The following is a 25,499-nucleotide window of genomic DNA, read 5'->3' as shown; positions in this document are numbered from 1 at the left end:
CGGTGGCTCAATGCCCTTGACCACTCAAGTGCTCCCCGACTGGAATCTGACAGTCTTAACCATTAACAGACACCTATTATTTGGCCTGTGACATTTTCACTCACACCGTTTCTATGATCTTTTGGTCTCTCTGATTAGAAATTCTGTGCCTGAGTGCTTCTCTTCATTTCGCCTGACAAAGCGGCAGCACTCTGAAAGGTTGTGATTTCAAATAAACCTGTTGGACTGTGACCTGGTGTTGTGACTTTTCTGACTTTAAGATCATTTAGCTTCCACCTTGCAAAGGCAGCTGTGTAGATGTTGGTTTGAAATGGAACATGCCCCTTTGTGATGTTGTATTTTAGAAGTTTTGGATTTCAGTCTAAGAACACTCCATTCTACATAAGCAATGTAAATAGATCTAAATGGCATATTTGGTACATGTCACAAGTGGTTGGGGTATGCCACCAGTAAGGGGTAGAATCTCGCGAAGGAAAATTTAAATGTGACTACAAATTGTAATCAGTCTCTGTCTTTCCTGTAGATGCCATACAGAATACAGGTGTAGTAGTAACCTGGTTAAAGACAGGTCCTCTGTTAATTTCTCCAGGCCTTATTGACTTGCATTTAATTCTTCAGTTGGTCATAGGAGCCTCCGATTTGCAATTTCAAGTTGCTTAATGTCATCGGTCTGTTCTCCATTTTGATTTACATCCCTCTGATTTCCTTCAATCACCACCTTCAGCAATTCCCATGCTTTAGAATATGATCAGTCCAGCCTTTGCTTTTTCTTGATGATATTCACAAACAATTATTCCTCCTCCAAAACCTTTAGAATTTCTTCATTGTTTTTGTGTTCTGTCCAGCCAATCCCCTCCATCCTTGTCCAGCACATTCATAATTTCTAATCTTTTGACAGTCCACTTTTCTTAAAATCTGCAATTCGGCCATCTACAATTCCAAGTTGCAAATCTTGATAGTTCTTTAAGCTTTCTACTCACTATTATACTGAGCAGTTCTGTTTGGGGAATATATTCTTTGCTATTGCGAATCTCTTTTTGATTTCTTTGACAGTAGTCATCTTCTGACATGATGCTTCTCCGGTACTTCCATTGTAATAACTGTTCCAGCTGTTAATTAATTAAGCTTGATGCCTACTATCCCATTATTACTCCAGTCCTTATAACTGTCATCTTTTTTACATTAATTTTCATTCCATAAATCATCGCATTCACTTATTTTGGATTCTTAACTTTGTAGATTTGCTGTGCTGATCATGTGCAAATCTCACCCCCTACATTAACTGACCTTCTACTTTTTGACTCCTTTCTGTACATTGACTAGTGCTTCCACTGTGATCAGTGCAGAGGTCCAGGATGAAATTTATTGCCTAAAGCTGTAATCATTTTTCAGATGCATTATATTGTATTATGTTGAGACCTATTTTACACATTGCTTCAGGTGGTCACTTTTTTTAACATGTGAACAATGAAAATCTAGATATAGTTGCTTCGTTAATCAATAGCATTTAATCATTCTGGCAGATAATGGAATACATTTTAAAGTGAACAGCTTAACTTTGTATTGGTAGCATGAGGAGGGGTATTGCTAATAACTAAATTTTGCTACCATATTTTCCTGTACCTTTGAGTTTCAGAAGGAATTTCTGAACCAACTGGTGCAGTGGAAGTCCTGCTGCTATATAAGGGAGCCAAATTCTAACTTGAGAATTGGCACCTAGTTGCTGTTGTCATTGCACGCCCTCTTCCTCCTCTTAAAACATAATGTTGATACTGGTCAATGTTGTAATAAACTTATTAATGGATTAAAAAATTATTATAAAGGAGAAACAAATGAACTAATGGGGCAGATTCTTGTAAGATTCTGAGTGATAAGGGTTGTGGTGAGGTTGTTGGTAAGTGCATTGAGAACCATCTGAATGTAAAGAGCCCCTCCGCCATCTTTTACACTTTTCACAAGCGCCACGGTGGGATTCACATCGGGCAGTAGCGAGATTCTAATTTACAGGGATTGACATTTGTTTAAACTCCTTATTAACACCACAACTCACTTCATTAATATAAAGACTCCCATCTTAACAAGCTCATCAAACAAGCTAGACGTCAAGAAAGCTTGACAACAAAACCAAAGCGAACTCCTGATAGATTCTGCTCGCCACTTTCTCTGAACAAAGTCCATATTGAAAACTGGGCAGCAATATCTGAGCACACTCCATGGGTACCAGCCACACACCCATTTGAGTCCATGGAGATTGGCATCTTACATGTACCAGCCTCTAAGAAGAGTCATCTGCAAATCTCTTGATGCTTTTGCATTTCAGTGCTGTACCTCAAACTGCACTGGCAGCTCTAATTGTATTACTGTATCAAGGACACTGCAACAGGGACATGCCCCCTGCTCATGGACTACTTGACCAAGCTGAATCACTGGCTTCTTTGCTCAATGTCATGTGCTCATTCACATTGACTCTATCTGGATGCTCCCAGCATCCCTGCCTTGAATGGCCTTGCCTTTTTGTACATTATCCTCTCAGCCAGAGACACCAGGATCATATTACTGCTGTCTTGCTTTGCCATTTAGCACAGGCACAATGCCAGGAGGCTTGTCATAGTTGTCAGCAGGTCTCTATCAAGCTGGGGGAAATAGCCATTGCAGGGCTATTCCAGCACATTAAACCAAGGGCAGACGATGATACTTGTCCTGGTTGGCGTTGTCCAAGACAAGACCTTCTCAAAAAGTGTGAGAAGCCAAATGGCAGGCAGAAAGCAACCCATCTCATCTCTTTCTACCATATTGTGGGCTGCATTGCTAATGAGAGCAAGGCAGGTGTTTAGGACAACAGATGTGAGTGGCACAGCTATTACTGTTGGTGTACATTGGGAGGGTCTTGAGCAAGTGAGTAGGCAGCACAGAGGGCATGCAAGGCCAGTGTGTTGAGGGCTGGGGTAGGTGAAGCAAGTGGGAGAGTTATTGCAGGAAATAGTGAGATGGTATGAAGAGAAATGAAAACCACCAGAACCATTGGTATACTGGAAAAATAATGCCACAGCAGCAAAAAGGAACTTAGTATATGATGTCTACAGTTGATAATCCCTCACAAAAGTAAGAAAGACACCCATTCTGCAATATTGACCGTTCCCATCCAAGTTAATGTATGTATCATCTTAAAAAGCACACCAGCTTGTACCAATGAGCCTTGGGGGTTGGATACAGTAGCAAAGAGATAGTGAGTTTGAGTTATTGGCAAGAAGTTGGTGGCACTTATGCTATCAGTGTGGAGAAGGATATTGACCTTCTTCCTGCAGTGCTGGCATTCCTCCAGACAACTGTGACTGTTTCAACCTGCGTGGCATTGTCTGGTCTCATGCCATCCACTACTGGTTCTTGCAGAAGAGGAAGTCTCGTCTGTCCCCTGTTCCATTCAGTAAGACTCGTCTGTCCCCTGTTCCATTCAGTAAGACATCCAGAACTCTGACCACAAAGCATGGCACCAATTTTTTTTTTCCCTTGTCTGCCATGTCTGGGGTAAATTTCAGCAAATGTGCGGTGCACACCTCTGCACTGATAGTGCAGCAGGGTTAGGGTTAGATGATTGAATGTTTCCCATTCAGAATATCGGCCAGTTGAAACCTGGCGTGAATGCTTCTCCCAGCAAATTTCAGCATGGGACCTGAACCCAGACTTAGCCCAAAGGTAGGGATGCTGCCCCAAGGTTTCCCTATCCAATTCCATTTAAGTGGAGTGTCACTGTTCCAAAGTTATTAGATGCTTCAACTAATTAATTTAGGTGTCGTATAAGGATTCTGATGTCATGTTTGAGAAGTTAATGTACGCTGGTAAATCGTGGAAGCATTCAGTTATTCACGTGTAATAATTAATAAAGAGGGATCTTGCATTCTAAACCAGTGTTTGCAAACTTCTGCGTTTAATTAGGGTAGTAAAATCTACATCTCTATGCATATCTTTCTTCGTCGTCTCTTTGTTCTTTTAGTCGCCCATAAGGAAAAATGTTTTTGAATGGTTTAGCTTCAGATCATTTCCAAATACAGGACACTTAGCAGTGCAGACCACTGCAATAGCTTGTTAAGAATAAGCATGAATATGCAAATATCCTGTCTCCAATGTCTGCAGAACAATTGAGATTATACATTATGAATCAACTGTGTTCCTGTTATGGTGTGCCCTCTGAAACCACTGACACTTGACAGAATTTTAAAACCTGTATTACTGTTCAGAGTTTTATTTATTAAATTACAGTCATCAGAATGATCTTAGTACTGCCAGGGTTTTGGTAGCAGTGTAGGGTGGTACTTCTCGTGAGGTTACAGAGGAAATTGGTCATGAGCATTTAGGTTGTAAAACTGTTCCAAAAGTTATATAACCACATTTTCAGAAGTTAACATTTTTGCTTGTTCAGATTAATTTTTGGAAACCATTTCTATTGTTTGTGAAAGCACTCATATTTGTTCAGTATGTAGTGATAAATTGTTTGTTCTTGGAGGTTGGTTTTGAATTCTCGGTACATCAGTCCTTTGTAGTCCACATCCTGTTTACTTTTTGTGAAACTGATGATAAAATAGCAAGTGGAAGTAGAAAACAGGTGTTATTGCACAATGATTCTGTACACTTTTTTTTAAATCATTCAAATCTTTGGCGGGATATACCGACAGTCTTTTCATTTTTTTAAGCATTTGTCACTTTTATATTTAGAAAGCAGTTTTATATTTTTTGTAAATTTGAGTTGTGCCGAGTTGAATATTTGTACTGATCTTATTGCAACATACATTATGTAGGTAAAGGATTAGAATGTCTACTACTTAATAAGTGCACCTTTACCAGGTGTCATCAGTGAAAACATGATTTTTTAAATATGTATATGGTTAGACAAATTATTATCACTGTCTAATGGCAGTATCATCCAGGAATTTCAAAATGTTGAGCAATTCTTCAAAATCAAATCCATTTATCTGCAACCCGAAAAGAATACATTCAACAAGCTCCTAAGTTGTTTTACAATGCCAATTTTACTATAATTAGCCATGAAAGGAATGCATGTCATCTCTCGTGTACAATTCAATGGATATGCAAGGTTTTTAAAAAGTGAATTTTGATATAGGCAGGAGCCTCGGAATTTAATGGTGTATTGCTCGTTTTTCTGGTGCTAAAGAATCCTTGCAGCCTTTGCTGCAGTAGGTCAATTGATCTTCTCCACTGCTATCCAACTGGATGGGACTGCATTCGCCTGGTTCCAGCCAGAGAATCACCTGCAAGGTCTTCTCGTCCTGCTCCTGCACCTCGAATCTGGTGCCTCTTAAGGATGTATCCTTGTTCTCCTCTTACTTGTCATTTGATAGCGTCATTTGGAAAATATATATTGATTTTCACTTGCATACTGACAACACTCAACTGTACATTACCATCATCTTTCCTTGACTTCTCCACTATGGTTAAATTGTTGTACTGTTTGTCTGACATTCCATATTGAGTGAGCCAGGTTCTCTCCAATTTAATAATGGAAGACTTAAAAAAACCGTCATTTCAAACTTCACCACAAAAAATGTTCCTTAACACCTATCACTAGCAATTGCCTGAAGCTGAACCAGACTTGGTGTTATATTTGGCCCATATGAGCACTAAGATTTCCACCGTTTCATCCAACTCTGATCCTGACTCAGCTCATCTGCTGTTGAAACTTGTGTTTCCTCAAAATGTAATTTTTACAGCACACTCCTGGCTGGTCTGCTATGTTGTACTCTCTGTAAACTTGAAATTATCCCATACTGCCCAGGTCTTAACTCGCAGCAAGTCCCATTTCCCCTATCATCCCTGTCCTGGCTTAATTATAAAATTTGCACGCTTCTTTTCAAATGCCTCTTTCATCCCGTCCTCCCCTTCTCTGTAAATAGTGAAATATCCCATCTTCTACCCAGAGAAGAACCTTGTTAAACCCAAAAAGCAAGTGAAATCATAGTTTGCCAGCATCATTAAACTATTTAAATAGCTAATTGCCTCTTTAGGATGAGTTGTTTAATACCATTCTTTTAAAACCTAAAGCTGGGAGATTTAAAAGGCTTGGAGTCAGATTTCAGATTCTTAAAGTGTTCAAGTTGCTTGCGCAGAGATTTTGCCCTCTGTGGCTTAGTGAGATTTTTTTGAATCTAGTTGAGGAGCTGTTAAGAGCTGTACTCTTACAAATCCTCAGTCCCCTTTGGAGGGAGTTGGGCTGCTTAGATTGATGATTGTAATTTACAGTGTAAATGCACACAGAATCTGTGGGCAAGTGTAATAAACAGTGAACCCTGTTCCAATGTTGTAAACTGTTCCCCTCTAGCACATAGCGAAATGGAATGTTTATGGCAACAGTTGTACGGTGATTTTGATACCAGATGAAAAACCCAAAGATTGTAACTTCACTAAATTATGGATGGGCAGGAAAAATGATGCTGGAGAGTGCTGGTTGCTGTAAAAACAAAAGTTGACTAATAGCCTCTTAAGAGAAATATATATAGTTTATCCCACAGAAGAATCAAACACTTGACTCTGAATGTGCTCAATAAATGGCCAATAAATGTTCCTGCTTAGCATTATCCGCACCTTAGGAATGATTTTATGGTGGGAGACTGCACTTAATCCTGGGCTGCCTAAAGTGCCAATAATGGAACAAACTATCTTTTCCATTCTTAGTTAATATTGTTCTCTCCCTGAAACAAGAACACGTGCTCATTTTCGTGATGATAAAATTTCACTGAATTTTGTATTTGGAATGACTTGATGTACATACTAAATAAAGACAGTAAGATCATGGGATTGTTAACCATGAACTACAATTGCTGATGAATTATACTTCATAAATGTTAAACCCACATGCCCAGCCCAAGAATGCTGTGACGCTGTCTGAATGCAACTGCACACTCTCTGCCCACCAAGTATTAGGATGACCCCCTTGGAATAGTCTTGCCGTAAGACGTGTATATTTTCATTTAAAAAGGAATTTCTTGGCCAGTACCTCTGCTCTTCCTGCTAACAATTAGGTGGAATGAGAATCAATAGTTACAGAAGAAACAAACTTTAGAATTAAATAGCAGATGAAATGTGCATAAATGTAAAAGATTCTCTTTACCCCACAACAATCTCCACTGTTCTAATATTTGCAACAGCAGCAGATTCTCTTCGACGTACTTTGTTCCATTGAGGGAATGGAAGATCTTCAATTGTATTGAGTCATATGAGCCTTGAAAGGTCAAACATTTTTTCTTGACATTAATCATGCTTTAAATGCAAATTCAAATAATTGACTTATTTTCTTCACCTTAGTTAGTGTGCGATTAACTGTGACCTTGTGTTCAACAACTTGGATATCTTTGAATAATAACATCCTCATTCTTAGTCCATTGGTAAACGTATGTAGACCAGAAGTAATATTGTTCTGTACATCTTCTAGTAAAAAGTCAGAAGTCATACAACACCAGGTTATAGTCCAACAGGTTTGTTCTAAACAAGGTCTCATACCTAACATGCATTGTCTGACCTAAAATGTCACCTCTTCTTTACACCGATAGAACCTTTAGTTCTCTCAGGACAGTGAGTTGAAAGGAATTCAGGGATTTACATATAAATATTAATAAATTAAAACCTTTATGACTGATTAAAGATTTAACAGCATCTTAGGTTTGCTTAGTACATCCTCATCAATGGAGTGAACCTTTGATCTTTTACTTACAAATTCTAGACTGATACTACCACTCTCAATAATACCTGAAGACTGAGGCTACGAAAGCTTGTTTTTTCAAATAAACCTGTTGGACTATAACCTGGCGTCATGTGATTTCTGATGAAGATCATTTAAAAGATAGGAACAGGACTAGACCATTTGCCTCTTCAAGTTCTCCATGGTCACAACTGATATGATTGTGACCAATTAACCCGCTTTCCCGTCTCATGCCCCCATAACTTTCAGTTCCCTTGAGAGAGATCAAAAATCTGTCTAAATTGTCAGTCATACAGCATGGAAACAGACCCTTCAATCCAACTCGCCCACACTGACTAGAAAACCTAATTTGACTTAGTCCAATTTGCCAGCATTTAGCCCATATCCCTTTCAACCCTTCCTATTCATATACCTATCCAGATGCCTTTTAAATGTTGTAATTGTTATCCTTCCTTATTTAAGAAGACCATACTGTATCCAACAGTGCAGAGTACTCAAGATGTGGTTTCTCCAAATCCCTATGTATTGAAACAGAACCGCTTTTTGTATATTTTTGTAATTCCTTCTTCTTGTAAAAATAGTACTGTTAGCTTCTCTAATTGATTTGTTTAATGCTAGCCTTCTGCAATTCATGGACTAGGACCCTAAGATCCCTCTGCAATCTTTCACCATTTAGATAATATGTTCTTTTTTATTGTTCCTGCTGAAAGTGGCCTTTAAGGAATGAAATTTGCCATCCTTACCTAGTCTGGCCTACATGTGAATGAATTTAAAAAAAGGAAAATTTCACATTTTTTCTGCATTCTCCCCTATTTGCCAAATCTTTGCCCATTTTTGTAGCCGCCTTATGATCTCTTTTGACTTACTTTCCTACTTTCAGACTATGAAAGAAGCAAAAAGGAAGGGTAACTCAGGAGATATTATTAGAGATGTTGGAAATCATGAGGGTAAGAAAGCTAGCATAAAGGCACTTTACCTGAATGCTCGTAGCATTCGTAACAAGGTTGATGAGTTAACGGCACAAATCATCGTGAATGAATATGATTTGGTAGCCATTACGGAGACATGGTTACAGGATGGTCACGACTGGGAGTTAAATATCCAAGGGTACCAGACTATTCAGAAGGACAGACAGGAAGGTAAGGGAGGTGGTGTAGCCCTGATATTCAAGGACGCCATCAGGGCAGTGCTGAGAGATGATATAGGTTCTATGGAGAATGAGGTTGAGTCCATTTGGGTGGAAATTAGAAATCCTAAGAGGAAAAAGTCACTGATAGGCGAAGTCTATAGGCCACCAAATAATAACATCACATTGGGGCGGGCAATAAACAAAGAAATAACTAATGCTTGTAAAAATGGTACGGCAATTATCATGGGGGATTTTAACCTACATGTAGATTGGTCGAACCAGCTCGGTCAGGGTAGCCTTGAGGAGGAGTTCGTTGAGTGTATCCGTGATAGTTTTCTTGAACAGTATGTAATGGAATCAACGCGGGAGCAAGCGATCCTAGACCTGGTCCTGTGTAATGAGACAGGAATAATTAATGACCTCATAGTTAGGGATCCTCTTGGAAGGAGTGATCACAGTATGGTTGAATTTAGAATACAGAAGGAGAGTGTGAAGATAAAATCCAATACAAGGGTCCTGTGCTTAAACAAGGGGAACTACAATAGAATGAGGGTGGACTTGGCTAAAGTAAACTGGAAACAAAGATTTTATGGTGGGACAGTTGACGAGCAGTGGAGGACTTTCAAAGCAATCTTTCAAAGTGCTCAGCAAAAGTATATTCCAATGAAAAGGAAGGACTGTAAGAAAAGGGGTAATCTGCCATGGGTGTCTAAAGAAATAAGGGAGGCTATCAAATTGAAAGAGAAGGCATACAAACTGGCCAAAAACAGCATGAAACTAGAAGATTGGGAAAACTTTAAAGGTCAACAGAAAGCCACAAAAAGAGCTATAAGGAAAAGTAAGATAGAACATGAGAAAAAACTAGCACAGAATATAAAGACAGATAGGAAAAGTTTCTATAACTATATAAAACGAAAAAGAGTGGCTAAAGTAAACATTGGCCCTTTAGAGCATGAGAAGGGGAATTTAGTTATGGGATATGATGAAATGGCCGAGGCATTGAACAGGTATTTTGTATCGGTCTTCACAGTGGAAGACACTAATAACATGCCAGTAATAGACAAAGAGACGAAGGTAGGTGAGGACCTGGAAACAATCATAATTACAGAAGAGGTAGTGTTGGGCAAGCTAATGGAGCTAAGGATTGATAAGTCTCCTGGCCCTGATGGAATGCATCCCAGGGTACTAAAAGAGATGGCGGGAGAAATAGCGGTGCACTGGTGGTAATTTTCCAAAATTCGCTGGACTCTGGGGCAGTCCCAGCAGATTGGAAAACAGCAAATGTGACGCCCCTGTTTAAAAAGGGAAGTAGACAAAAGATGGGGAATTATAGACTGGTTAGCTTAACCTCTGTAGTGGGGAAGATGCTTGAGTCTGTTATCAAGGAAGAAATAGGAAGGCATCTTGATAGAAATTGTCCCATTGGGCAGACGCAGCATGGGTTCATGAAGGGCAGGTCATGCTTGACAAATCTTCTGGAATTCTATGAAGACATTATGATCGAGGTGCACAATGGGGACCCAGCGGATGTGGTGTACCTAGACTTGCAAAAGGCCTTTGACAAGGTGCCGCACAAGAGGCTACTGCATAAGATAAGGATGCATGGCATTAAGGGTAAAGTATTAGCATGGATAGAGGATTGGTTGACTAACAGGAAGCAAAGAGTGGGGATAAATGAGTGCTATTCTAGCTGGCAGTCAGTGACTAGTGGTGTGCCTCAGGGATTGGTGTTGAGACCGCAATTATTTACAATTTATATAGATGATTTGGAGCTGGGGACCACGTGTAGGGTGTCAAAGTTTGCAGATGACACTAAGATGAGTGGCAAAGCAAAGTGTGCAGAGGACTGTGAAACTTTGCAGAGGAACATAGATACATTGAGTGAGTGGGCAAAGGTCTGGCAGATGGAATACAATGTAAATAAATGTGAAGTCATACAATTTGGTAGGAGTAATATTAAAAAGGATTATTACTTGAATGGTAAAAAGTTGCAGCATGCTGCTATGCAGAGGGACCTGGGTGTCCTTGTGCATGAATCACAGAAGGTAGGTCTGCAGGTACAACAAGTAATTAGGAAGGTAAATGGAATTTTGTCCTTCATTGCTAAAGGGATTGAAATAAAAAGCAGAGAGGTTATGTTGCAGCTGTACAAGGTGCTGTGAGGCCACACCTGGAGTACTGTGTGCAGTTTTGGTCTCCTTACTTGAGAAAGGATGTACTGGCACTGGAGGGGGTGCAAAGGAGGTTCACTAGGTTGATTCCTAGTGAATCAACTAGGAGTCGAGTTGAGGGGGTTGGCTTATGAGGAGAGACTGAGTAGATTGGGATTATATTCATTGGAATTCAGAAGATTGAGGGGGATCTTATAGAAACATATAAAATTATGAAGGGAATAGATAAGATAGAAGTAGAGAGGATGTTTCCACTGGCAGGTGAAGCTAGGACAAGAGGGCATAGCCTCAAGATTAGAGGGAGCAAATTTAGGACTGAACTGAGAAGGAATTTCTTCACCCAGAGGGTTGTTAATCTATGGAATTCCTTGCCCAGTGAAGTAGTTGACGCTACTTCAGTAAACGCTTTTTAAAAAAAAAAGGTAGATTTTTTTTGAACAATAAAGGAATTAAGGGATACGGTGAGAACGCGGGTAAGTGGATCTGAGTCCACGAAAGGATCAGCCATGATCTTATTGAATGGCGGAGCAGGCTCGAAGGGCCAGACGGCCTACTCCTGCTCTTAGTTCTTATGTTCTTATGTACCCATCTTTGTGCCATCAGCAAATGTAGCAACCATACCTTTGGTCCCTGCATCCAAGTCATTTATATTAATTGTAAAAGGTCGAGGCCCAAGCATTGATCTCTGTGGCACACCACTCACTCACTACATCTTCCCAACTAGAAAATGACCCATTTATTCACTGTTCCTTGTTAGCTAGTCAATTTTCTGTCCATGTCAATATGTTTCACCCTGCACATTGAGCATTTAGTTTCCACAATAAACTTTGCAGCATCTTATCAAATGCTTTATGGAAATACAAGTACAGTACATCTATCAGTTTCTGTTTTTCCACAGCATGTTACTTCTTAAAAGAACTCCAATAAGTTAAACATGACTTCTTTTTCGCAATACCATGTTGACTCTCCCTGAATACCATTAAGTTTTCAAAGTGCCCTCCTATAATGTCTTTAATATTAATTTCTAACATCTTCCCTGCAGCAGGTGCTAACCTAACTAACTTGTAGCTCCTGCTTTCTTTCCCTCCCTTCTTGAATTACATTTGCTGTTTTACAATGTAATGGAACCTTCCCAGAAATGTTGTAAGTTTTTCAGATTTCAGTGAAGAGGAAAACAAATTACCTGAGGAAATAGTTATTGGAAAGATGGTCTTCAGTAAGGTAGATTGGAGCACTCCAGAGATTAAATTACTTTGATTAATTTTACTCAAGGGAATTTCCTAGTCTTTTCAGTCATGCTGCAATCCTCTCCCTAAAACACTTTCTGCACAACCCAAATTTGTGCATACATGTCAATTTTTCTTAAGTTTATCCAACCAAACCCATTTACAAACTTACTTTGTGTCCAATTCACTGGAGTCCATTTCCAGAGTGAACTGGTCTTGGATTCCTGTTCATATTCTGCCCCGTTGTGATTTACTGTGCTGCTTTCTGACGTACCCTTAAAAAAACCAGAATATGAAGGAAGTCAATTGTATTTAACTGTCTATAATACAGATTGTGTAAACAGGACAAAACATGTTGACACCGATCTTATTAAGCAGTTATCCATGCCTTCAGCAATAGAGATCTTGCATTTGTGAGAGTGTTTCTTTATGATTTTGAGGCTGATAAAATCAACATCTCATTCTCATATTTTTAATTATATTGTGTTCTTTATTTATAGTTGATATAAGCACAGCATTGCCTCCACAAGTCCAGCCCAGTACACCAATGGATCTTCGCCTTGATCATCAGTTTCCAGTGCCAGCTGCTGACCCCAATGTACAAGAACAACAACTACAACAAGAACTCATTGCTCTGAAACAAAAACAGCAAATCCAACGTCAACTTCTAATAGCAGAATTTCAGAGACAACATGAGCAGCTCTCACGACAACATGAAGCCCAACTGCAAGAACATATAAAGGTAACCCAAGATATTAAAACCACACTGACCGATTCAAGCTGGATCTTTGACTTTTTTTATCATAATGGTGTGTGTGTTCTGAACTCCAGTATAAGGATATAGTTAATCTGATACTGTCATTTCAGCTATTGTCATGGATTATTTCTAACAGCATCTTGTATTCCTTACAACACTGAATGGAGTCATTATGTAACATGTCTCAAGGTGCTTATGAGCAATATGAATAAAAAGGCAGATCCACAGAATGAGATATCAGAACAGATGCACAAAAAAATTTTATCAAAAGCTAGGTTTTACCATTTAAGCAATGGGAACAATGTATCGAACCATCTAAGTCCATCTTAAGGAACCAGAACTATAATAATTACTTCCAGTTCTTTCAACACAATAAGGCTATAAAGATAAACATTGCTGCAAAGTTAAAGGTGTATTATGATAATGGCACAATGACCATGAGTGGTCTTTTGCTGTCGCCTGAAAATTAAGTCAGTGATATTGTTTGGTTCTGATTTTTTTTTTGTTTGAGATAAAGACTTGTAAAAGAAAATCTGTCTTTGGCATATGTGATAATTAAATAGTAGCCCAACATGCTACTTCTAATGTCACTGCTTCTATACTTGCATTGGGAAGTGAACTTCATAAGTATGGTGCCAAATCTTTAATTGAGAATTGGAACAGAATGTTGGTACAAGTTCTGGATCTAACCCCACTGCAATGTTTAATGTACCAGCCATTTAAAGGTCAGGCTTGCCATGTGGTCGATCACAGTGGACTGCTCCAATTGGCTCAGACCAGCAGCCCAGGTGGAGTCATTGGTGCAAGGGTGCAGCCAGTGAGGGACACGGGAAATTAAGCTAGTTTTTTTTTCAAAATGCAAGTTCCCTGGTCTTGATTTAGGAAGGGCAACTCTTCCAGAGCAAGGCCAGAGGCAACAATTATGGAGCTGAAGGATGGGAAATGGTCCCTCAGTTGAATCACCTCCTCCCCACTTACCTCCCTGACATGCTCCAGGTCAACCCGTGTAAACTGCATTGCTGACTGGCCCAGTCAATGTGCAGTCGGGGTCTTAATAGGTGACTTAATAGATTAAATTCTGACAAGCCTAATTTGGCCACCTGTTGCTTGCTGGTGGCAGCCTACCTGAGTCAAAGCCAGCCTTTCTCAGTCAGTTGGAATTGTGGTGGAGAATTGCATGGAGACTGGCAGTGCTAAATTGCACACTTGCTCAAATTTCAACTGGACCTCAGCGTTTCTTTTTAACAATCCAACCACTGAAGTCAATTGAAGTCCAATTATTCTGACTGAAGGTTTCCTTGGATTGACCGTTGCTTACTAGCACACCATAACTTCAGTTCCTTCAATGTCAGAAAAACAAAACAAGTGAATTTCCTCTTTTTATTCAAAGTTTTGTTAGTTTTACACAAAGTGACAATGGGAATGTTGTAGGCACTTGAGGGCCAAATGGCCTACTAATGTTTGTATTACTGATATTCTCTATGAATTACATCTTTATAACTTAGACCTGTGTAATTTCTGACACGATGTTCACTGTTCCCAATAAATTGAGGCTTTTGGATGTTTAGGATTTTGCATTTTGCTTAGGATTAGGATTTCTCTGCAGCAAAATAGAGGCAAAGCTGTTTTGGTACCCTGCAACACAATACACTAGAGCTGTAATGTGCATTATGATTCGGTTTTCTTACTGTCTCTCAAATAAATTCATTTTTTTGGATGAATTCAATATTAGTGAACAACTTTTTTTCAATGAAATGTTCTATAGTTCCTCAGATGTAAGATTTTCTATATAACTGCAGTATCGTACAAAATTAGGGCTGGATTTCCCTCTCTTGAAGCCATGTTGACTCTGCTTGATCATTTTATGTATTTCTATATGTTCTACATCCTTTATAATAGACTTTAACATTTCCAAATAACAGGCTAACTAACCTATTGCTACCTGCTTATGTCATCTTTTTTTAAATAAAGATGTTACATTAGAAGTTTTCCAATCCTCTGGGACTTCTCCAGAATCTAAGGATTCCTGGAAGAGTATTGCTAGTGCATTCATTACCTATATAGCTATTTCGTTTTACATCCTAGGATGTATCCCACCAGGTCCAAGGAACTTCAGTCCTGAAGAAGGATAATACCCGAAACGTTGACTGCTCCTTTCCTCCAGATGTTGCCTGGCTTGCTGTGTTCTTCCAGCCTCCTGTCTGTCTACCTTGGATTCCAGCATCTGCAGTTTTTTTTTGTCTTTAGGTCCAAGGAACTCAATGGTCTTTAGCCTCATAGTTTCCCCAGTACTTTTTCTCATATTGATAGTTGTTGTATTTATTCCCCCTCCTCTTTTTTCCTCCTGAAGACTTAGTAATTTTTGAATGCGGTAGCATTCTATGGTAGTGTCTTCTACTGTGAAGACTAATACAAAGTATTTATTCAACCCCTTTTGCATTTCCTGGTTTCCCATTATCATTTCCCCACCCTCATTATCTTAGCAGCCTCAGTTCACTTTGATTTCTCTTGTTCTTTTTATATATTTAAAGATGCTCTTGCAGTCCATCTTGATATTACTTGCAAGTTTATCTTCAAAGTTTATTTTCTCCTTCATCATTATTTTCTAGTTGTCTTTTGTGGTTTTTAAAATTTTTCCAGTGTCTGGCTTACATCTAATCTTTGTCACATTTTGTATATTTTTTTCTTTCAATCTGATGCTATCCTTAACTTCCCTGTTTAACCATGGTTGGCTTATCCCTTTCCTAGAATCCTTCTTCCTTCCTGACTAGCATGTATCCTTGTTGTGTGCCATGAATTATTTTCTTAAATGTCTGCCGTTGTTCCTCAATCATTCTTGGTGTTAAACTTCTTCCCGAGAGCACTTCAGCCAAATCCACTCTCATACCTTTGTAATTACCCTTACTTAAGCTTAACACAGTTGCTTCCGACCCAAGTTCCTCCATCTCTAATAAAAGATAAATTATACTATCTTATGGTCACTGTTTCCGAGGGGATCTTTTACTCTGACACCTTTTATTAAACTTACCTCATTACACATCATCAGGTCCAAAACAGTCTGATCCTTGGTCGAATACACAACACGTTGTTCTGTGGAACTGTCCTGAATGCACCCTATGAGTTTTCGCTCAGAACTTCTGCCAATCTGACTGTCCTATTCTATGTGAAGATTAAAGTACTGCATTTGTTACATGCCCTCATTATCTCCTGATTTATTCTCTGCCCCTCCATTTAGCTACTGTTGGGGAGCCTGTAGACTACTACTACCAGTGTCTTTCCTTTTTTATTTCATGCCTCCACCCATATGAATTCTGCATCTTTTGATTCAGGATCATTTCTTGCTGTCGTGCATATTCCATCCTGCACCACCAATACTACTGCACCACCCTTTCCATCCTGTCTGATCTTTTGAAAAGTCACATGCCCCTGAATATTGAATTCCAGGCTTTCATCTCCTTGTAACCATGTCTCCTTTATGGCTATAAGATCATACCCGTAAACCTGTAATTGTGCAGTTAAATCATCTATTTTATTCCAAATATGATGTGCATTCGAGTAAGGGACCATTATGTCTTGCTAATACCTCTTTTCCCCCCTCTTTGATCCTATTTACTGCTGCTTTTCTATGGTTGTAAACTCAGTTGCTTTCTGTCCCATTCTGGACATAGTCATTCAAATAGCTGGCCAGTAATTCTGCCAAATTTTCTTGCTTTGTAAGCATATATTTCCCATCTCCCAAACCTTCCCTCACCATTCTGGTTCTGCAGAAATCATGCATGGAGTTCTGGGAAAGATGTGTGTTCATTTGGGAGATAGCAATACATTGAAGAACTTCTGTAGCCAAAAGAGATGTTGGAGATGGGACGGCAGCTAGTTTATTGACGTCTTGGGCTCAATTGTTTGCCGTTGAGGGTAATAGCAGATTTTAATGAGAGGAGGACAACATCTGAAAAGTGTGAACTGTTCACAATATTAGCTGACATGGGGCAAGAATAGAGAGTTGTGATATATGCTTGTTAAGAGCAGGACTCCTGGCAAAATGGGCCATGTGAAGTTCACCTGACAAAGGAGCATCACCTTCCCTGGCAGGGCGTTCCAGGCACCAACCACCTACTGTGTTTAAAAAAAAAAAGAAAAAAAAAGAACTTGCCTCACACATCTGCCTTAAACTTTCCCCCTGTCACCTTAAACCTGTGTCCCCTGGTATTTGCCATTTCCACCCTAGAAAAATACTCTGACTGTCTACCCTATCCATGCTTTTCATAATTTTATATACTTCTATCAGGTCGCCCCTCGGCTTCTGACACTCTAGCTAAAACAATCCAAGTTTGTCTACCCTTTCCTTATAGTTCATACACCTCCAATCTAGGCAAAACCCTGGTAAAGCTCTTGCACACCCTCTCCGAAGTCTCTACATCCTTCCTGTAGTGTGGAGACCAGAACTGCACACTACTCCAAATGTGGCCTAACTAAAGGCCTATACAGCTGGAACATGGTGTGCTAACTTTTATACTCATTGCCCCAACCAACGAGCATGTAGTACACCACCTCTACCATCTCATCCACTTGTGTTGCCACTTTGAGGGAACTATGGACTTGGACCCCAAGATTCCTCTGTATATCAGTGTTCCTAAGGCTCCTGCCATTTCCTGTATACTTTTCTCTTGTATCTAACATCCCAGAAAACATCACCTCACACTTGTTCAGATTGAACTCCATCTGCCATTCCTCCACCCAACTTTCCAGCTGATCTACATTCTGCTGCATCTTTTGATATCCTTCCTCACTATCTACAAATCCAACAATTTTTGTATTGTCTGCAAACTTACTAATCAGACTACTACATTTTCACCCAAATCATTTGTATTTATTGCGAACAACAGAGGTCCCAGCACAAATCCTTGTGGGACACCACTGGTCACAGACTTCAAGTCAGAAAATGGCCCTACACAACTACCCTCTGTCTCTATGTCCAGGCCAATTTTGTAGCCAACTTACCAACTCATCATGGTTCCCATGTAAACTTAATCTTCTGGACCATCCTACCAAGAAGGACCTTGTCAAAGGCTTTACTAAAGTCAATGCTTTAGTAAGTAGACAACATCCATTGCCCCACCCTCATTAATCTTCTTTGTCACTTCATCAAAATCCTCAATCAAATTTGTGCGATAAGATTTCTCTGCACAAAGCCATGCTATTTCTAATAAGTCTATTCTTTTCCAAACGTGTCAATCCTGTCCCTTAGAATCTTCTCCAAAATGTTTCCGTACCAATGATGTAAGGCCTATAATTTCCTCGATCATCCCTGTTACCCGTCTTAAAGAAAAGACATTAGCTATTCTGCAGTCTTCTGGGACCTTGCTAAAGAGGATACAAAGTCTCTGTCAAGCTGGAAAGATTGTTATGCAGAAAAGCTAAGCAACTATCAATTTAGAGAAACTTTCAGTAACAATATTCGTCTTAAATTGGCTTCAGAACTTTATGTAAAACTCCTCCACTCTGAAAGTACACAAGAAGTGGCCTTAAAGGAGGAAGCTAAGTTAATGTTTATGTATTGTGCATGCTTTTAGACTCTGATTACTAATTCTTTAAATATTTGTTCACGGGACGTGATCATCACTGGCAAAGCCAACCTTTTCGTCTCCTCTAATTGTCCTTGAGAAGGTCCCCCAGCGAGCTGCCACCTTAAGTTAATGGAGTCCATGTTACAAAAAGTTACTGGTTTAAGTTTTCATAAGTAACAACATGACTACATATCATTCTAGAATATATCAATATGCTGACCTGTGAATAACAGCGGATTCAATGTAGGAATATTGATTATGATGCCTAATTTTTTTTAAAAATTACATATAAAAATATATATGACCAATCGTAATAGGGAAAAGAGCAAAAACAAGCAATATATATTGGGCAATCAAAAGGAACAAAGCAGGTTCAATAAAGAAAAAGCTGAATGCGAATAAGAAAACTGAAGGTGGTGTTTGAGATCTCCTTTACTCTTCAACTATATTTGACTAAGCTCCATCTGTGTTCATACGTCAATTGATAGTAATTCAGGTTGAACTGATAATTAAAGAAAATTTCTGCCTGAAGTACTTTGTCCAATGCATTTATTTAACCTCAAAATATATGTAAAAGTTACCTCTCTTTTAAGAGAATTTTCAATTTACATTTTTGATCTCCTCTATCTTGTCAGGGAGCAACTGTTACGCCATTTGTGTGTGACAGGTGGTGATAATAATCCATGTGTAATGCAAGCAATGAAAATTATACCAAACCTTTAACCAGTATCACCACCAAAGTTAAACCACAAACAGCTGGAGTGGTTTCAGTGTACGCTAACTTGACTGTCAGCAAAGTTCTGAGGAAGGGTCACTGGACCTGAAACGTTAACTCTGTTTTTTCCTTCACGATGTTGCCAGACCTGCTGAGCTTTTCCAGCAACTTTGTTTTTGTTCCTGAAAGCAAAGAGTTAGTTTTTCACATCAGTTGTCATTACCCAGCAAGAATGAAGTTGCGTGAACAGAGTATGTTAAAACAATAGAAGAATACACTTGAAATCTGTAGTATGGAGTGTTTTCGGTATTGCATATATTCTTATTCATACGTTGGAAAAATAGTGAATGGGGAAGGATAAATTGCCTAATGTAAGGAGTTCTTGGACCACAGTTTTGGAAACTGTTTAAGATGTTTAAAATATTTGTTTTCTTTTTGTTGTCAAACAATAATATAAGAATTGCTCTTTTTAAGGAAGTCAACAAAATGTGTTTTTAGACTTGTGACCTAATGTGACAGCGCTACCCTCAATTACGAAATTACTTCAGAAGGACATATTTAGAAAATTATCTATGATTCAGTATTCCCCGTTTCTGCTTCAAAATATAAAGTAGCATATAATAATGACTTCTGAGTTTCATTGAATGGAGACATAGTTCAATGAAGCCACTTTGTAACATCACTGACCATGAATGTTTTGACAAGACAGTTCGGGTCCTGAATCCTCTTAATTTCTCTACTCAGTCATGAACATAATGACCACCACTTACATTATCTAAGATAGAGCAGCCCATTTAATTAACCTAGCTAAATTCAGTATCCAGCTTCTACCACACCCACCACTGTGGCTATAATATCTGCTATCTATAGGTTAACAACAGTACTGTATACCAAGAAGCTCTGCCATTGTGAAAAACAAGCAGCAAAACGATGAGCGTGGCAACACCTGCAGATTTCCCTCCAAGTTGCGTATCATCTTCACTTGGACATATATCACTTCTTTTGTGATCACTTGATCTTAATCTTAGAAATTTGCTCCCAACACCATCTGGAGTATCATTAGACTAAAGTCATTTTGAGAGAAATTCCACCATTACCTATGCAGGATAACTATGAATGAGCAGTAAACGTGGCTTTTCTAGCACTGTTTACATTCTGAGAACAGAAAAGAAACTCCATTTTAAATAATGGTTGTCTAAATCAATTAAGAGCTTATGCAAAACTGCTTATATCATCAAAGCCAACCCCAAGTCATAATCTTCCACTACTCCCCCAGCCAGCAACCATTGCTTTAGTTACGCTGCCTATGGAATACGCTCCATCTACAATTTTGCAACAGGGTAGAGACAACCAATCAGGTTGTCGAGATATACTAAAACATTGACTGTTTTCTCTGTGGCTTATTGTTTGATATTGATGTGCCCTAGTACAGTCTATGATAAGCTGTTACAGAACCAAACATTGGCAAGTGCAAAATTGACTTCCAACTTGGAGGTGGTCGTTGAGCAGTACTGAGTATGTCAGAAAAGAACAATGTTGATTCGAATAGGCTGTACTTCAGAGGGCCTTGATAGGCATATTACAGAAGGATGCCTGCCTGAAACAAATCATACATTTTGGTATGTTAGCTGTTATTTAGAAACTGTTATTTAGAAATTTTGCAGTTACGGAGGATTTAGTGCAAAAATTTGCATTGGTACTGTAGGGAGGGGTTTAGTTATTATATCATTCAAATGTAAATATAAACTGCTTACTGATAATAGAATAGAATCCCTACAGTGTGTAAACAGGCCATTCGGCCCAGTAAGTGCACATCAACTCTCCAAAAAACGTCCAACGCAGATTCGCCCCCATCACTGCACCTCCCATGGCTAATCCACCTAACACATCCCTGGACACAATGGGCAATTTAGCATGGCCAATCCACCTAACCTTCACATCGTTGGACTGTGGGAGGACACCAGAGCACCTGGAGGAAACTCACGCAGACACTGGGAGAATGTGCAACCTCTACACAGACAGTGCCCAAGGATGGAATTGAACCCGAGTCCCTGGTACTGTGAGGCAGTAATGCTAACCACTGAGCTACCGTGCCAGATGATTAAGCTGGAAGGGATTCAGAAAAGATTTACCAGGATGTTGCTGGGAATGGAGGGTTTGTGTTATACGCATAAGCTGGGACTTTTTTTTTGTCTGAAGTCTAGGAGGTTGAGAGGTGACCTTATAGAGGTTTATAAAATCATGAGGGGTATAGACAAGGTGAATGGCAGATGTCTTTTCCCTAGGGTGGGGGATTCAACTAGGGGGCATATTTTTAAGGTAAGAGGAGAAAGATTTAAAAAAGACATGAGGGACAACTTTTTACATGGAGTGGTTCGTGTGTGGAACAAACTTCCAGAGGAAGTAGTGGATGTAGGTACAATTAGAACATTTAAAAGACATTTGGATAAGTACATGAATAAGAAATGTTTAAGGGGATATGGACCAAGCGCAGGAAGGTGGCACTAGTTTAGTTTGGGGTTTGGCATGGACTGGTTGGACCAAAGGGTGTGTTTCGTGCTGTATAACTCTATGACTCTCGCTGTTTTTGTTTTTTAAGCACCAGCAGGACTTGCTTGCACTGAAGCACCAACAAGAAATTTTGGAACAACAGCGTAAACTGGAACAGCATCGTCAAGAGCAGGAGATGGAGAAACAACACAGAGAACAGAAACTAATGCTGCTAAAGAATAAAGAGAAAGGAAAAGAAAGTAAGACATATAACAACTGTTAAGCTTTAATAGGAATAGCCCGCAAAATATATGGCTCAAAAAGAGTTTCGTTGCTCCAGTAGTTCGCATTGTAAGTTAAAAGCATGTCTGGAAATCATTTAGATATTCTTTACTCTGCATTTTAGTACTGTATTTGTTTTAGCAGTTCATTTAAATGTTTTGCTCACTTTATCTGAACTCTAATTAGGAGTTTATTTGTTGTTTCTGGTTCAGATAGATATATTGGTGTAGCACATGTACTCCCTGCAGTTCTCATGCCCTTTATTTAACCAACTTGGCTAAGTGCATTGACATTGCTTTTGTAGTATTTATGATGTTGGTAACGGAATCAATTGATCATTTTATCAAGAAGTATTTCTACTCTATTAAAATCTATTTACAACACAATAAAGATATATAGAATAGAATTTTTATTTTTGAGTACGTCCTCAGTTTTGCATACCGTGAACCTGTTATCCAATTCAAGAAATGTTGAGGAAAATCTTGTAGTGTTGTGTGTTTCTTTGGCTTTTCAATTTTTGTGGATCAAAAATACCTGATTTAATTATTTTTTAGAAATGATTTATGCACCAAATTCACATTATAATCAGTTTTTGTTTATTTATTCAAAAATGTCATTATTAAAGATCTTTCCGGCAGTTTATACGTGAACATAACCTTTGAACAGATTTATGAAGGACAAGTACATCCTGAAATCAAAAATTAGGCTAAGACCTTAATTTATAAACACAACCTGTTGAAGTAGGCACTGCAGTTTAGTGACTGTATTGTAGATCTGCAAAGTGAAGTTCTAAATACACGCCATAGATAAACAGTGAGTTGTAAGATTGTAATTGAGTTTACATAGCTTGTTTGTCATCAATGACTTTTATAGTAGATGAGAAACATTTAACATTTATGTCCACCGATCTGTGGGATTAAAATTTCAGAGGTATTTTGTATGGTAGCTTTGTCAGTTATATGTACATTATTGTCATTGAAATTCTTGTGTTGATATCCAGTTTATGTTTAGTTCATATGTAAGGTACATACAAAGCATTTGAGCATGAATATAAAATGATTTTCTCCAAAAATATGTAAAACAGATGCATAGAGAATTTACTGTTTCTGGTAAGCTTTATTGCAGCTCACACCTGATGGAGATCAAATCCTTTGATTGTAATGAGATTACCAGTTTTAATGTTGCACTTCTGACTTGAAACTAATGCTTAAATCTGTCTGTAGTTTATCAACCTCAGTTGAATGTTACTGTGGTAGTTACTCTAGGAAATTGAATAGGCAATTTTTGGACAGACCATTTCCACCCAGGAACACTTCCTACAAACATCTCACCTAAAATAAAGTAGCCTGAATAATCCATGCCTTCATTGTAAACTTTAAAAAATTCATTGTTTTTTAAAATAGTAATTTGTGTCTGGTCACATTTAAGTATTTCCACTCACCCATGTTGTTTACAGTTTTCTGTTCTCTTGCAAAGCTTGCTTTGAGTCAAAATGTTGGAGTTTTTTTTCACTGACTTTTTTGTGATTTTAATTTTGGTGAAAGTCCTCACGATCTTCGCTAAATTCAAAATGTTCATCCTTTAATTTTTTAAAAATTCATTTGTGGGATGTGGGAATTACTGACTCGCCAGTATTTATTGCCCATCCCTCGTTGCCCTTGAGAAGGTGGTGGTGAGCTGCCTTCTTGAACCACTGCAGTCCACTTGATGTGGGGTGACCCACAATGCCATTAAGGAGGGAATTCCAGTATTTTGACCCAGCGACAGTGAAGGAACAACAATATATTTCCAAGTCAGGATAGTGAGTTACTTGGAGGGGAAGTTGAAGGTGGTGGTGTCCCCATATACCTGCTGCCCTATCCTTCTAGATGAAAGTGGTCATGGGTTGGAAGCTGCTGTCTGAGGATCTTTGGTGAATTTCTGTAGTGCATCTTGTAGATAGTACACATTGATGCCACTGAACATTGGTAGTAGAAGGAGTGGATGCTTATGGTGGGTTGCTTTGTCCTAGATGGTGTCAAGCTCCTTGAGTGTTGTTGGGGCAACACTCATCCAGCCAAGTAGGGAGTATTCCGTCATACTCATGACTTGTGCCTTGTAGATGGTGGACAGGCTTTGAGGAGTCAGGAAATGAGTTACTCACAGTACTCCTAGCTTCTAACCTGCTCTTGCAGCCACTGTATTTGTGTGGTGAATCCATTTGAGTTTCTGGACAATGATAACCTCCAGGATGTTGATTTTAGGGGGTTCAGTGATGGTAACACTGTTGAATGCCAAGGGGCAGTGGTTAGATTGTCTCTTATTTGTGATGGTCATAGCCTGGTGTTTATGTGACGTGAATGTTACTTGCCACTTGTCAGCCCAAGCCTGGATGTTGTCCAGATCTTGTTGCATTTGTACATGCACAGCTTCAGTATCAAAAGACTCACAAATGGCGCTGAACATTGTGCAGTCACCGGTGAATATTCCCACCTCTGACCTTATGATGGAGGGAAGGTTATTGATGAGGCAGTTTGGGCGAAGGACACTACCTAAGGAGCTCCTGCTGAGATGATTGACATCCAACAACCAAGACTATCTTCCTATGTGTCAGGTATGACTCCAGCCACCGGAGAGTTTGCCCCCTAATACCCATTGATTCCAGTTTTGCTAGGGCTTCTTGATGCCACACTTGGTCAAATGCAGCCTTGATGTCAAGAGCTGTCACTCTCCCCTCACCTCTGAAATTCAGTTCTTTTGTCCGTGTTTGAACCAAGGCTGCAATGAGGACAGGAGCTGAGTGGCTCTGGCGGAACCCTAACTGGGCATCACTGAACAGGTGCTGCTTGATAGCGCTGTTGATGACACTTTCCATCACTTTACTGATGATTGAGAGCAGACAGATGGGGCGGTACTCGGCTGGGTTGGATTTGTCTTGTTTTTTTGTGTATAGGATGTACTTGGGCAATTTTTCACGTTGCCTGGTAGATACCAGTGTTGAAGCTGTACTGGAACAGCTTGGCTAGGGGAGCGGCAAGTTCTGGAGCACAAGTCTTCAGTACTATTGCCGGAATGTTGTCGGGGCATGTAGCTTTTGCAGTATCCAGTGTTTCCAACTGTTTCTTGATATCACATGGAGTGAGTCAAATTGGCAGAAGACTGGTATCTGTAGTGCTGGGGACCAGTGGAGGAGGCCAGAATGGATCATCCATTCAGCAGTTCTGGTTGAAGATTGCTGAGAATGCTTCAGCCTTATCTTTTGCACTGATGTGCTGGGCTCTTCCACCATTGAGGATGGAGATATTTGTGGAGTCTCCTCTTCCAGTGAGTTGTTTAATTCACAACTGGATGTGGCAGGACTGCAGAGCTTATATCTGATCCGCTGGTTGTGGGATCATTTAGCTCTGTCTATCAGTTGCTGATTATGCTGTTTGGCATGCAAATAGTCCTGTTTGGCGTGCAAGTAGTCCTGTTTGGT

At 39.3% G+C, this 25,499-nt stretch overlaps 1 protein-coding gene across 8 annotated transcripts in view; it reads left to right on the top strand.

Moving 5' to 3' along the window:
• Window positions 1-25,499, top strand: part of hdac4 (histone deacetylase 4) — a 461,100-nt gene that overhangs the window by 240,608 nt on the left and 194,993 nt on the right. For all 8 annotated transcript variants that reach the window (XM_048598645.1, XM_048598640.1, XM_048598638.1 and 5 more), the window contains 2 exons: window positions 12,735-12,976; window positions 21,870-22,020. In XM_048598645.1, the coding sequence (XP_048454602.1) occupies window positions 12,735-12,976; window positions 21,870-22,020 (393 nt within the window). The remainder of the gene's footprint in view (window positions 1-12,734; window positions 12,977-21,869; window positions 22,021-25,499) is intronic.

The sequence above is a fragment of the Rhincodon typus genome, chromosome 7, assembly GCF_021869965.1.
Source record: "Rhincodon typus isolate 14 chromosome 7, sRhiTyp1.1, whole genome shotgun sequence".
NCBI lineage: Eukaryota > Metazoa > Chordata > Chondrichthyes > Orectolobiformes > Rhincodontidae > Rhincodon > Rhincodon typus.
Note: the sequence above shows the minus strand (reverse complement) of the source record. Positions and strands in the feature narration are given on the sequence as shown.